The 14,674-nt window shown below is 42.2% G+C and overlaps 1 protein-coding gene across 12 annotated transcripts in view; it reads right to left on the bottom strand.

Annotated features, from left to right (window-relative positions):
* Positions 1–14,674, bottom strand: part of APBB2 (amyloid beta precursor protein binding family B member 2) — a 411,855-nt gene that overhangs the window by 253,896 nt on the left and 143,285 nt on the right. For 9 of the 12 annotated variants that reach the window (XM_008017573.3, XM_008017571.3, XM_038008602.2 and 6 more), the window contains one exon: positions 7,174–7,288. The exons of 1 other annotated variant lie outside the window; for it this stretch is intronic. In XM_008017573.3, the coding sequence (XP_008015764.1) occupies positions 7,174–7,219 (46 nt within the window). In that variant the 5' untranslated portion in view covers positions 7,220–7,288. Of the gene's footprint in view, positions 1–4,867; positions 4,935–7,173; positions 7,289–14,674 lie in introns of those variants that run through there. 2 more of the 12 variants (XM_073012450.1, XM_073012449.1) reach the window with 2 other exon arrangements.

Below are 14,674 nucleotides of genomic sequence, written 5' to 3'. Positions count from 1 at the left end.
CCCCCACCTCCCCCCGCCCCCCCTTCCTTTAGCAGAGGTGCTGTGCCTCCTGCCCTGAGGATGATACATTCTTCTCATCTTTCTCAGAGGCAAAGCCTGTCTTTCAGACACACATGGGACCCCTTCTGACCTATCCCCAGCAACCTAATCCTCTTCATGTGGAGTACAGGGAAGGGAAAATGGACTAAAGTCCCTCCAAAGACTATTCTGGCATGTTTCCAGAGTCTCATTCTGCAACAAAAGTAGACACCAGGTAGGCTTCTTTCCAGGGCGTCCGATTCCTCCTGGTGAAGACTTGTCACAGGGCTTCTTAGTCCCGCTCCATTTGTTAGCAAAAGGGAAAGTGATAGATCCAGAGCATCCAAACAAAAAGGACACTCTTTTATTACAACAAAATAAGAATGCAAATCTCTACCCTGGAAGTAGCAAATTACAAGAGAGGTTAAAAAAAAAAAGCAAGAGCAAAGTTACAAAGAAGGGATTTAATTTGGACTACTGAAATTTAATTTCTTTCTTCAGTGAAAGATAAATAAATAGAAGTAACCTTTCTTTACTAGTGTCAACATCAAGATGTAATGATGTAACAATATTGTAACATTATTTACTAGGTATGTGAAAACAAGGTCTGTATTTCTGAGTATCTGAAAATAATGGCAATCAACAGGCCTCAGATCACCAATTTTACAGGTTGGGTTCATATGCCATGTAAAAATCTAGAAAAAATCTAACTGACTGACTCTGAGACATGCACAGAAAGTGATCTACAAGTAAGGAGGCAGCCATGGATAAGACTATGCTACACTACAAAAATGTGGTTACTCAGGTTCATGGCATCTCGTAGAGGGATCTGCAGAGCACCCATTCACTGAATTCATACTTAACATCTAAAGTTCTGCAGAAATCAGGGATTGCAATTTGGTGACTAAAATATCTTAAAATTCTTTAATAGGACTGTGGTAATAAGGTTTGCAATCAACATGGTGAGCTGAGATGACAGGCAAGGGCTTTGCCTATTTCAAATACATGGAAAAACTGAGTGAGAGATCATTAACAACTTTTTAAATACTAAGAAAACATTCAAAACCACAAGAAATAAATCCCTGGGCCAGAACCAAAGACAGAACTCAAAGTCGGATGAGAGGAAGTTAAAGCTCTGAAGATGTAAAAGGCTATCGGAACGTGAGATAAGCTTAGTGTGTAGGGGCTGAGATCCTGATGAACCCTGGAGAACAAAGGGTCATATCTCACCAACAAGAAATCAAAATTTCAAAACAGCTCCCATGTAGAGGTATGGTATCCAAATACAGAACACCCATGGAACATCAAGTTCCCGAGCCAAGAAAATAGTAACACTAGGCTGGGTGAGGTGGCTCACACCTATAATCGCAGCACTTTGGGAGGCCAAGGCAGGCGGATCACCTGAGATCAGGAGTTCGAGACCAGCCTGGCCAACATGGTGAAATCCCATCTCTACTAAAAATACAAAAATTAGCCAGGCATGGTGGCAGGCGCCTGTAATCCCAGCTACTCAGGAAACTGAAACAGAAGAATTGCTTGAACCCTTTAGGCAGGGGTTGCAGTGAGCCAAGATGGTGCCACTGCACTCCAGCCTAGGTAACAAAGAGTAAAACTCTGTCTCAAAAGAAAATTAAAATAATAATAATAATAATAACACTGGTCCAAAAGCTAGGACACCCATCGGGCACTAACTGAGGCAAATGAGAAAGTGCTGGGTTTGTACAATCCTAATTGCACGGGACTCCCACATCAAATAACCTCTAATGAAGAGACTTACAGTGAAAGCTTAACACCAAACAAGAAACAATTTACCAAAAGAGACAGCCAACACAACTGTCAAAACCTGTGCCCAAGAGCTAGAAATAGAACAGTCAACAGCGGTTGTTCAGGAAAAAGTTACCATGAATACAACTAAAGCTAGAGAGAACCATGTGTGTTGGAAAGCAGGATTTGGAAAAACTTGGAATATGCAAAGAATTTCTCCCCTTATCAATGCTGAGTTAAGTTTCTAAGCAAGTACTTCATTCATTCATCCATTCGATATATATTTATTAAGCATTTATTCTGCATCAGGCTCCGATTACTCCCCCTCAGTCTTGGCTGGCACTGGCTCTGAGGATGGTTATTATCCAGTTCCACCCCTTAGCCCAAATGACTCCACAAATATTGCAGCAACTACCGTAGATAAAATAGTGTCCTCACTCACAGAGGACAGGAGGGAAATGAAAAAGACTTTAGTGCTGGAGTTCAGACAAATTATATACATGTGCCAAAATATAAAAGGAATTTAGGACACAAGCAAGCATCAAGAAGGAGATTTAAGAGCTGCAGGAACACGTGCTTCCAGTGGGGAAACCAGAAAACTCCCTGGGAAAGAGAGTGACTCTGCTGCACCCCATGGCAAGAGCAGGATTTTAGCGGGTTACCAAAAGATGGATCCACATACCAGAGCAGAAACAGCAGGAGCAAAGGCACGTGACCCAAAGGCCCAGGGTGTACCCTGGCAGGAGCAGCCCACGCACACTACTATAAATGTCTACTGAATAGTAATAATACCAACAACAATAACAATCATTCCTCATGAGTAATAGGTAATAAAAATAAGGAGCAGTGAAAGGAGACCTAAAGGACTCAAATACCAGGGTGACCTTTTAAACTAGTGGGTACACACTAAACAATTTCAGCAGGGAAGTGGCATGATGAGAGCCATGCCTCAGTTAGATTCATTTGGCCACTATGCATTAGTTAAATTTGCAGGCAAAGAGACTGCAGGCCAAGGTCTGGAAGCTATTATAACACTCCAGATCCTCACAGCTGAGGTTACAGTGGTGGCTGCAGTCATCCAAAGGAATGGATAGGTACCAACAAAAATGAACAAATATGCAATTTTTATTAGCAATTCCTGGAATATAGTCATGTGTTGCTGAACAACAGAAATACATTCTGAGAAATGCATCACTGGGCGATTTCATTGCTGTGCAAACATCATAGAGTGTTCTTACACAAACCTAGATGGTACAGCCTACTACACACCTAGGCTGGATGGCACAGCCTACTACACACCTAGGCTAGATGGCAGAGCCTAGGGTTCCCAGGCTACAAACACGTACAGCATGTTACTGTACTGAATACCGCAGGCAACTGTAATACAATGATAAGTATTTGTGTACCTAAACATATCTAAACATAGAAAAGGTACAGGACAAATGGAGTCTTACAATCTCATGGGACTACTGTTGTATATGCAGTCCACGATAGATTGAAACATTGTTATGTGGCACATGACTCATTTTAAAACTGGAGTTTTAACATAAACACAAATATCTGCATGAAAAGTCAGGAAAGAACAGCTCTAGCTATTTACTTCTTATTTTCATGCTCAATGGATGCCATTCCACATTCCATCCAACAGCAGCACCCTGTCCTGAAAGGAAATAGCCGGGAAAGGCAGACTAATCTCAAAACAGAAGGAAAGAAAATTAAAATTCCAGTCTGACATACGAGCCTCAAAACCAACGTAGGGCACAGCAATATGCACTGCTGACCCTTGACTGATGATTCCGACCACACCTGATGATAAAATTATTAACTCTATGGCATGTTGCTGTTGTTTTTTTTTTTACTGAAATCGTTTCCCTTCTCCAGGGAACAGTGTGGCCCTGTTCAGACACAGGCTGGTAAGGAGGCCCCAGGTCAAATTGGCTTTCCTGCCTTATGTGAGGGCAGCGACGGCTGCCAAGGTTAACATTTATTTCTGCTATGAGTAGCCTCTACACAACGTCAGCTTGAGGTTTCAACAAGCAAATCTTATTTATTTATTTATTTATTTATTTATTTATTTATTATTTTGAGTTTTGCTCTTGTCGCCCAGGCTGGAGTGCAATGCTGCAATCTTGGCTCACTGCAACCTCCGCCTCCCAGGTTCAAGCAATTCTCCTGCCTCAGTCTCTCTTGTAGCTGGGATTACAGGCGCCCACAACCACACCCAGCTAATTTTTGTAATTTTTTTTTTAGTAGAAATGACGCTTTACCATGTTGGCCAGGCTGGTTTCAAATTCCTGACCTCCACCCACTTCAGCCTCCCGAAGTGCTGGGGTTACAGTACCCAGCCAAATCTTTTTTTTTTTTTTTTGAGACAGAGTCTCGCTCTGTCGCCCAGGCCGGAGTGCAGTGGTGGGATCTCAGCTCACTGTAAGCTCCGCCTTCCGGGTTCACACCATTCTCCTGCCTCAGCCTCCCGAGTAGCTGGGACTACAGGCGCCTGTCACCTCGCCCGGCTAGTTTTTTGTATTTTTTAGTAGAGATGGGGTTTCACCGTGTTAGCCAGGATGGTCTTGATTTCCTGACCTCGTGATCCACCCGTCTCGGCCTCCCAAAGTGCTGGGATTACAGGCTTGAGCCACCGCGCCCGGCATAGCCAAATCTTATTTAATGATCAGGAGAAGCAAGCTACAAAGGAGCATGTAGAAGGGAGGAATGGAGAACAAATCAAGTAAAATACGTCACAGTGTTCATGCCTGGACTGAGGGATCAACGACAATGGGAAAAGAAATCAGAGATGGAAACCATGAGAGGGTATGAACCACACTCTAGTTCCAGGGAAGGGTGTTTCAGGCAACGTGTTATGCAGTTATGTGCTCCCTGGAAAAGCAGCCACTCTCTCTCCCCCGACCAGTAAAAAGGCACAAAGTGACAAGCGCAGTAGAGGCCTCAGGGCAGCAATCGCTATGCTGAGCACAGGTAGCACGTTTCTGGCACCAAGAAGACAGTTTTCTCATAAAGAGCTCTTAGTAAGAAATAAGTCAAATGAAAATAAAGAGCTTCCTTGCAATCACTGGACAGCACACACCTGTGCAGCTCAGGGCCCTTTGGTAATCTCTGGAAAGCAACTCAGCTGATGGCCAATGTGTCATTCTCTGAGGTGAAAAAAGGAGCAAGAACACATATGTGAATTTTTCAGGTAAATTTACTTCTTCCACTTCAAGAGCCCAAATGTTAGCATTTTAACCACTGTGAAGGAACAATGTCCTCAAAATATATTAGCTTGAACCATATGAAATTAACCTTTTTGTATGTCAAAAATGCTCAAGTACTAACAATTTCACTTGGATCAATGGCAGTACATGTCCTCCAACTTTCTTCTACACAGGGGTAGGCAAATTTTTTCTTAACAGGATCACAGATATTTTAGGCTTTGAGGGCCAAGAGACAAAAAAGAGATTATGTAGGTGCTTATATAACCATTTAAAATGTAACCATTTTAAAATATAAAAACCACCCTCAGCTCCTATAAAAATAAGCATAGGCTGGATCTGACCTATTGGCTACAGTTTGCAGATCCCTGTTATATAGGGTACAGGTGTAAACTTTATTCTGATGATGCTCACTATGAAAATTGCTAATTTCAGAGTAAAACTGTAACACCCTTGGAGATACTAACAATATCTGAAAATATGTGAAAAGCTGTTTACCCCAACACTGCTGGCTTTAATGCTGGCTGTTGATCCGAATCCCTATTCTGTTATCCCTCCCTACTGCTATAAAATGCCACTGCTTTTAACTATCTGACTTACTTTACAAGCAATTGTCTGGGTGAGGACTTGAGGGTGGTTCTAACTTTTCTTTGCTTTCTTTTTTCTTTTTTTGAGACAGAGTCTTGCTCTGTCTCCCACGCTGGAATGCAGTGGTATAATCTCAGCTCACTGCAACCTGTACCTCCTGGGCTCAAGCAATCCTCCCACATCAGCCTCCCAAGTAGCTGGGACTACAGGCGCATGCCACCATGCCTGGCTAATTTTTGTATTTTTTGTAGAGACAGGGTTTCATCATGAAGCCCAGGCTGGTCTTAAAATCCTGGGTTCAAGTGATCCACCCACCTCAGCCTCCCAGAGTGCTGGGATTATAGGCATGAGCCTAGCCATAACTTTTCTATAAAGAAAAAAACTGAGCTGCACAAGGTAATGGCACTTAAAAGTGAATACGAATAAGCATAACTACAGAAAGGATATGGGAACAAAAGCACTATGGGGAATTACCCCAAATTTCCCCGACTTAGAGCCAAAATTTCACAGATTCCAAAGGAAAGCAACAAAAACAAATAAATATCTATACAACTGGTCCAAGGCCAAAAGACTGCAGGGAGCAAGAAGTAAGTCTGAGACACACTGCCCTTCATAGAAATAAAGATAGATAATTAAAGGGAAGAATCATTTTTCTCCTAGGTTAATCAGGGGTAACAACAAATAGGAAAAGGCTACAACTATAGCAGTTCCCAAAAGACTGCTGGGAAAATGTCAGTGTTGTGAGACATCGAAGATCATCCCTGAGGGAACTGAAAGAGTTTCCTCCTTTGGAGAAGGCTAAGAAGTAAAAGCCAGGAACTCCCTCCCTAATACATATTAAACAGACACATACATACCCAGGGGACCTCTCTTCTGGGTCCATGAATTTTGTGATTATAAAGGAATTCAAACAATCACTGCGAAATGTTTTTAATTTATGGCATTATTATTGTTTCAAATGTTATATATTGTGATGAAAAACGAAAGCTTAAAAAAATAAAAGCCTATAAAAGAATAAATACATTAGGCCAGGCATGGTGGCTCATGCCTATAATCCAGAAACTTTGGGAGGCTGAGGTGGGTGGATCTCTTGAGCCTAGGAGGTCAAGACCAGCCTGGGCAACATAGCGAGACCCCATCTCTACAAAAAATAAACAAAATTAGCCAGGCATGGTGGTACACATCTGTAGTCCCAATTACACAGTAGACTAAGGTGGGAGGATCACTTGAACCAGAAGTTCGAAGCTACAGTGAGCTGTGTTCATGCCACTGGACCCTAGCCTGGGCAACAGAGCAAGACCCAGTCTCAAAAAAGAAAAGAAAAAAGAAAAAAAGAATGGATGTACTGAAACAGAAAAAGGAGATTGTTGATATACACTTCTGGTCTTATAGGGCCACTTGATTACAAAAATCCTAATTTAGGTAACATTTCTTACCACGCAATATTCAAAATTACCCTAGAGCAATCCATTCTCTTGTATTGCTAAACATCCTTATTTAAACCTTTAAAGCTTTTACCAATTCAGGACTCTGTGATATTCTACAATGAAAATTAAAGGGAAAAAAGCAAGAGAGAGACTGATCCCATACATACATGAGCTGCCTGGACGACAGTGAGCCTCCGGGTACCGTCTGCCCATAGTGACAGTCAACACATTGGTAGGGGCCTCTGCAGTTCCCAAGTCCTCAGGAAAGACTGAGATGGTTAGCTGCGGTAGGGGGAGACAAAAAAAAGGTAGAAACAAAATAGAGACTTAGGATAATGACAGCATTTTTTTTTTTTTATTAAAATGCTAATGACCACAAATTTCCAGATAACCATGTTTATGAATTATTCATAGTCGCATGCAAGATGAGGTCTCCCTGTCACTGCAGGCAGGCCCAGGGCTTGCTGATGATTAGCATGTGGGCCCTGCAATAAGTGTGACAGAGGCACAGGTCGCTTCCAGCGACCAGGGCTGGCCCTCACTGGCCCCCATCAAAAGTCCAGGCAATCCCACCTGCATTTGCCTGATGCTTTTCCATTCTTCCTGAACATCAAGGAATAGCACTGCCTGGCTCTTTGCTGTGACATCTGAACTAATATCCTGTAAAACTTTAAAAGCTTGAAAGGAAGAAAATTGTTTTTCTGTATTGGGGAGGTTAGATGTCACGCTCATTGGGGAAAAAAAAATATTTTCAGTGACGTATAACATATAGAAAATGCACACATCACAATGGACAGCTCAATGTATTTTCCCAAACTGAAAACACACCAGATCAAAACCAGAACATTATCTGCACTGCAGAAGTCCCCTTCATGTTCCCTTCTAAGGGTGACTCCTATGCAGAAATTATTTTTACCCTTTTTTGTGGCCATCAAGTCGATTTACTGTCACTGTTGATTTTTTTATTTAAAAAACATATGCAGAACACCTACTATACACCCAGCACCATGCTAAACACTGGAGCTACAAAGATGAATAAGATACCATCTCTGTCTCTAAGGAAAGTGAAGTCTAGGGGAGCCAAAGGATGCACACAAACTGGCCACTATAAGGTTATGGGATGAGCAAAATCACTGAGCTTCATATCAAGCAAGGGTGTGTCTAGTCCAGAAATGGACAGGTCAGGGAGCACTTCCAAGAAAAAGGGGTGCCTAGCATGTCCTAAGGCTGGGGAGGAGTTAGCCACGCTAGGGATGCAAGACAAGGCAATAGAAAAAGGAAAGGTAAGAAACCGCATGGTATAGTCCAGAATTGCTGGCCACTCTCTAGACTGAGGCCTGCAGAATGAGGCCAGAAAATAAGCCTGGAGCCAGATGGCAACCATGTACACATCTCAAAGAACTCTGACTTTATCCTGGGTGTAAACAGCCACTGAGGGGTCAGATCTGGGTTTCAGATGTATGATTCTCTGGGTGGACTTGAAGGGAGCAGGGTAGAGGCAGGGAGACCTGTTTGGTTGTTACAATCATTCAGGGAGAAGAAAAGGGTGGAGATTAGGGCAACAGAAGTAGATAGAGAAGGGGAGAGAAGAATTAGTACTTGGAACCATCCAGAAACTCAAAGCGGAACTCTAGGTTTATTACATGTGGATGAATGGTAGTGACAACCAAGGTAGAGAATATAGGAGAAGAAATAAGGAAGACAAGGAATTTAGTTTGGGGCATTAGAAATTGAGGCGTCAGTGGCTCACGCCTGTAATCCCAACACTTTGGGAGGCCAAGGCAGGCGGATCACCTGAGGTCGGGAGTTCGGGACCAGCCCGAACATGGAGAAACCCTGTCTCTACTAAAAATACTAAATTAACTGGCATGGGCATGGTGGCACATGCCTGTAATCCCAGCTATTCAGGAGGCTGAGGCAGGAAAATCGCTTGAACCCGGGAGGCAGAGGTTGTAGTAAGCCGAGATTATGCCATTGCACTCCAGCCTGGGCAACAAGAGTGAAACTCCATCTCAAAAAAAAGGAAAAAAAAAAGAGAGAGAGAAATTGAAGCATGGAAGATTCAGGTGGGGATACTGAGATATTCTTGAGCGTAAAGCCTGGAGAAGCAGCCTGAGAAAAACATAAAGGCATAAAAGTGATTACAACATAGTGGGGAGCAGAGATCGTGTCAGTGAGTGGCGTCACTGCAGGAACATGGACAGAAGGAGAACATTACACGATCAGTGCAGAATCCTGGAGAACACACACAATAGAATGTGCAGAGGAAAACCATCTTTTGATGAAGACCCAGGAAGAATGGCAGAGAGGTACACGGGATAGAAAGAGATGAACAAAGATAAAAAATGAAAAATATACCTTTGGATTTGGCATTTAAGAAGTCACTGTCCACCTTGATGGAGAGCTGAGATAACACCTGGTGGAGGCAGAGATAACAGAATCAAGAGAGCAAGTAGAAGAGCCCAGGAAGGGGAATGCAAGGCTGCTGGAAGAGACTAAGTGCTCATAGCACATGGCTACAGGCTGAAAGACTCAATTCAGAGGGAGGGGCTGAAAGTCCAAGAGGGAAGAGGTAAAGATGGTCTGAGATCTCAAAAGAGGTGGGCCAAAGGGTCAGGAGTACAGATGAAGGGGCTGACCTTGAAGAAGAAGGGGAGTCCACAACCCTCTGATATTAGAAGGAAAGTACAGTAGCTCCCTTTTATCCATGGGGGATGCATTCCAGGATCCCCAGTGGATGCCTGAAACCATGGATAGAACCAAGCCCTATCTAGCTATACTATGTTTTTTCCCACAAGTATGTACCTGTGATAAAGTTTAATTTATAAATTAGGCACAGTAAGAGATTAACAATGATACCCAATAATAAAATAGAGCAGGTGAATGTGGTCTCTATTTCTCATAGCTATCTCAGTGTACTGTACTACAGGAAACTGCAATCACAGAAATGAAACTGGGTAAGGCGGGGCTACTGGAAAGATAAATCTGGCTATAATAAGGTCATAATGAACAGTATTGGGAATTTGGAGGCAATAGACCAAATGGCATCAATGTTTTCAGAAAATAGTTGGCAAAGTCTCTTTGTTGAGAATGATGTGACAAGTAAATGGTCTGAGGACATGGATCATGAAATTCTTGGTTTCTGGCAAGCTATCCCCCAAAATTAAAGTAGTCTAAGTCTGTTTTAAGGTAAACAAACAAACAAGGCAGTTTGTACCAAGATAGAAAAGAGCATTTATAAGTTCTACCCCTAAGAGTAGAACTTCAGAGTATCAAAAAATACTATATAAGGCCGGGCGCAGTGGCTCAAGCCTGTAATCCCAGCACTTTGGGAGGCTGAGACGGGCGGATCACGAGGTCAGGAGATCGAGACCATCCTGGCTAACATGGTGAAACCCCGTCTCTACTAAAAAACACAAAAAACTAGCCGGGCGAGCGCCTGTAGTCCCAGCTACTCGGGAGGCTGAGGCAGGAGAATGACGTAAACCCGGGAGGTGGAGCTTGCAGTGAGCTGAGATCCGGCCACTGCACTCCAGCCTGGGCGACAGAGTGAGACTCCGTCTCAAAAAAAAAAAAAAAAAAAAAAAAAAAAAAAACTATATAAGCAAAAGATCTGGAAGATGTTTTTTCTTAAAATGATCTTGGGTTTTAGGTGTCAACATTTCCAAAGGTGTACATATAGTTTCACTAAGCAAAACTATTACCCGCCATCTTTTTTTTTTTTTTTAAGATGGAGTCTCGCTCTGTTGCCAGGCTGGAGTGCAATGGCGTGATCTCAGCTCACTGCAACCTCCGACTCCCTGGTTCAAGCAATTCTGCTGCCTCAGTCTCCCAAGAAGCTGGGATTACAGGCACGTGTCACCACACCCAGCTAATTTTTGTATTTTTAGTAGAGATGGGTTTTCGCCATGTTGGCCAGGATGGTCTCGATCTCTTGACCTTGGGATCTGCCTACCTTGGCCTCCCAAAGTTCTGAGATTACAGGCATCAGCCACCGCACCCAGCCCTACCCACCATCTTAGAAAGTTTCTTGAATTGCTCCAATTCAAAGGTCCTTCCTACCATGGATAAACTACTGAAAATGAAAAACAGGCAGACATTTGAAAGTAAAGGCAAGAAGGAGGGGAGAATGGGTTCGCGGTGGCACCTGCTACTGAGACTTCCTAGCTGCCTCTTAAAACAGCAGTTATGCCATTCCACTGTGATCTCCTGAACGCTTTTCCATCTAGGATTTTAGCCAATTCAGAAATGGAGTGGAGTGACTTTATACTTGGAAAGTATCCCAGTAATGCCAAAGGAGCAAGATTCATTAGAAACCCGATGCAATGAAAAACACCTGGAAAAGCAGCTTTTAGGTTCCCCAGATAGCCTTTGTGATCTCAAAAACTCTAAGCCTGCTCTGCAGTTTGTCTATTCTGTTAACAGGAACAAGATCCAGGCCATTTCTGCAACTTGAAAGGATTTTAGAACCAATGCTATCTGCACTGAAGTCAGTCAGGACAAAGGTGGTTTCAAAGGCATCAGAGGCCTACTAACTGGACCATCTCTGTATCCTCGGGGCATAGGATGTAGTAAGCAGTCAATAAATGTGAAATAAATCAATAAACCAATACATTAGTGAAGAGCTTTCACAACTAGGAGGTAAGGAGGCCAATTAAATGGTGAGAACAGAAATAGTCTTTCTATTTCTTCTTTTCCTTCCCTAACTGACTCAAAGCAAAACTGCAAATCACATTCAGCTGCACTTACTTTTCACAGAAGAAAATCTTTATGAACTCATAAATAAGAACTTGTAAGTAAATACTGCATGTTAAGTGGGAGGATTCAGAAAGTATGAAAAACAAGATGCCTCTTAAATGGGAAAATAGATGGGTATGAACATTTTGAGGACACAAAGCAATAGAAATTGCAGACTTTACATCTGTCTGCCTTCTTTGTCATCCTCCCCTGTGAAGGACAGGACATCATTACTCTCACAGCATGGTGCCTCTCCTCCCAGATGCTCATTCACACAACCCGCTTAGGTTTAACCCGCTGGAGCAATAAGATAAATAGTCATGAGATAACCAAGTCTCACTTCCTTGAAAATATTAAAAATTCACCTTGGTTGCAGGTCTGTTTTAGTCCTAATATATATTTCTATTACTCACGATTTTACTTCTTTTATAATAAAAGAAGCCCTGAGGTATCATGATCATACTGAACACATTTTATTTATTTATTTATTTATTTATTTATTTATTTATTTAAGACAGGGTTTCTTTCACTCCTGTTCCCCAGGCTGGAGTGCAGTGGTGCAATCTCGGCTCACTTCAACCTCCGCCTTCCGGGTTCAAGTGATTCTTATATCTCAGACACGCAAGTAGCTGGGATTACAGGCGTGCACCAACACACTCGACTAATTTTTGTATTTTTAGTAGAGACAGGATTTTACCACATTGACCAGGTTTGTCTTGAGCTCCTGACCTCAAGCAATCCACCTGCCTTGGCCTCCCAAAGTGCTGGGACTACAGGCGTGAGCCACCATGCCTGGCCTGAACACATTTTATATTACGCAGCAACACAAGGTAATATTTGTCTAAAAGCAACTTTAATAATAAAGCTTCCAAAGGTAAGGAACAGTTTTTTTTTATTGGTATGTACCATGTGACATTTTTCTGAATTGTTAAAAAAATAACTTGATCCTGAAAACATCAAATCTGATTGTGTCCATCTGACTAGCAATATCTTGGGAAGGAAACTAATCTTTGAGACTTCTTTCTACTCTTAAGAACGCTAAGAGCAAGATAAATATATGCTACTCACTTGAATGCAAGGCATCAAGGAAAGGAAGGGAATATATTTGCCAGTCTACAAAGTGTTTAGTGTGCAGCTTTTTAATTACTACATTTACGGTACTAGCCATAATATATTCACTACCACAAATGCTCTACAAGGTCATTAATCCTCAACAAATACATTAATGCTTCCCTCCTCTCCTACAAGTTCTTATTATGCTGATGTGGGACAAAAATGCCAAGAATTCTCTCCAAAGTAAACATTTCATGTCAACAGGGCCACTAGTTCTACTATGCTCATTTCACTATTTTAAGATAGATAATAGCTCTGCTTAAGCATTTCCTGTTGTTGACCTAAAAGATAAATTTGTACACAAAAAATTTTTAAATGGCTTTGCTTAAAGCAACATTTATTAATAGAAAGGTGATGCAAGCTATCTAAAAGGTTGCTTATGCTCTTCCAAAATAATATATTCTATAATTCAATAATAATTCTCTGCATCATTCTGCAGTTACAGTACAATATAATTTCTGCTTTTTAAAATCTCCAGGAATAGGCCGGGCACAGTGGCTCACACCTATAATCCTAGCACTTTGGGAGGCCAAGGCAGGCAGATCACCTGAGGTCAGGAGCTCGAGACCAGCCTGGCCAACATGGCGAAACCCTGTCTCTACCAAAAATACAAAAATTAGCCGGGCATGGTGGCAGGTGCCTGTAATCTCTCCTACTTGTGAGGCTGAGGCAGGAGAATCACTTGAACCCGGGAGGCAGAGGTTGCAGTGAGCAGAGATCATGCCACTGCACTCCAGCCTGGGTGACAGAGCGAGAGACTGTCTCAAAAAAAATAATAAAATAAAATAAAATAAAAATAAAAATAAAAACCTCAAAGAATAAGACACTGAAAATGATCACGATTTTCAAAACAGTTGAAGGATTACCCATCTAGGTATCAAAATGGGTTTAATTTCAACCATAGCGGATTAATTTTTTTTTTCTAAAAGGTAATGCCTTCTTCAGAGAATCCAGAATGTGATTAATCTTTGGTGACACGGGATCATCAACATGACTATAAATTACTTGCTCTGCTGGAACATAAGAATACTAACTCCAAGGAAAAGGAGTGGCAGCAGTTACTGGGCAGGAGCTGGGTTTCTACCACCACAAAGAGAGCTGGATGGGGAGTTACTACTAAAGCACCGGGTGCAATGAGAATCAAAAGGAAGAGACTGCTGAAGTTCTCACAACAGGGAGAGCACAGACATAAATACACTCTGGAGAGCTCAAGGGGAAATCCAAGTTACAGAGCCAGGTCTGAAGTCAAGAGCTATGGCTGATTAGAGTCAAGGTCTGAGTTGGAGATAAATTGATGGCGAATAGAGGGAGAGGGTGTAAGGTTGGCTTTGTGTATATCCTGCTGGTAACTGGGTTTAACCTATCAGTTAAAGGCCAGTGGCAAGACAGCTGTTCTCAGAAGCTTCTGAGGCAACAGAGGGCTGTTTATTCCTCTACTCAAAGGCAGATGGCTGCTAGGCTTTGGGGATATTTGTCTGCCTTTCGTAGTCTGGCTATCTCCTCTCCTTTGCCCTAAAGAGTTGCATCTCATTTCTGTTACAGTACCAACCTTTCCCTTCTTCAACTCAGCTACGATTTTGGAATTCAGATAAAATAATGAAGTACAAGAGAACAAAACTTAAAATACCAAGCTCCAGATAAGATCTGAAGGGCACAGGGCACGGCCTCTGAACACATACCTGGGGTGTTGTGATGCCTTTTTTGTTTATTTCTTAGTCCTTAGGGAATTCAAACAGTGTTTCTTAAGCAGAACTCATTTGAAGTGATTTAGCTAAGCCTAAAACCTGCCCGGAGTGTGTTATTTCTAAGTGACCACTG

This window comes from Chlorocebus sabaeus, chromosome 27 (genome assembly GCF_047675955.1).
Source record: "Chlorocebus sabaeus isolate Y175 chromosome 27, mChlSab1.0.hap1, whole genome shotgun sequence".
Taxonomy (NCBI): domain Eukaryota; kingdom Metazoa; phylum Chordata; class Mammalia; order Primates; family Cercopithecidae; genus Chlorocebus; species Chlorocebus sabaeus.
Note: the sequence above shows the minus strand (reverse complement) of the source record. Positions and strands in the feature narration are given on the sequence as shown.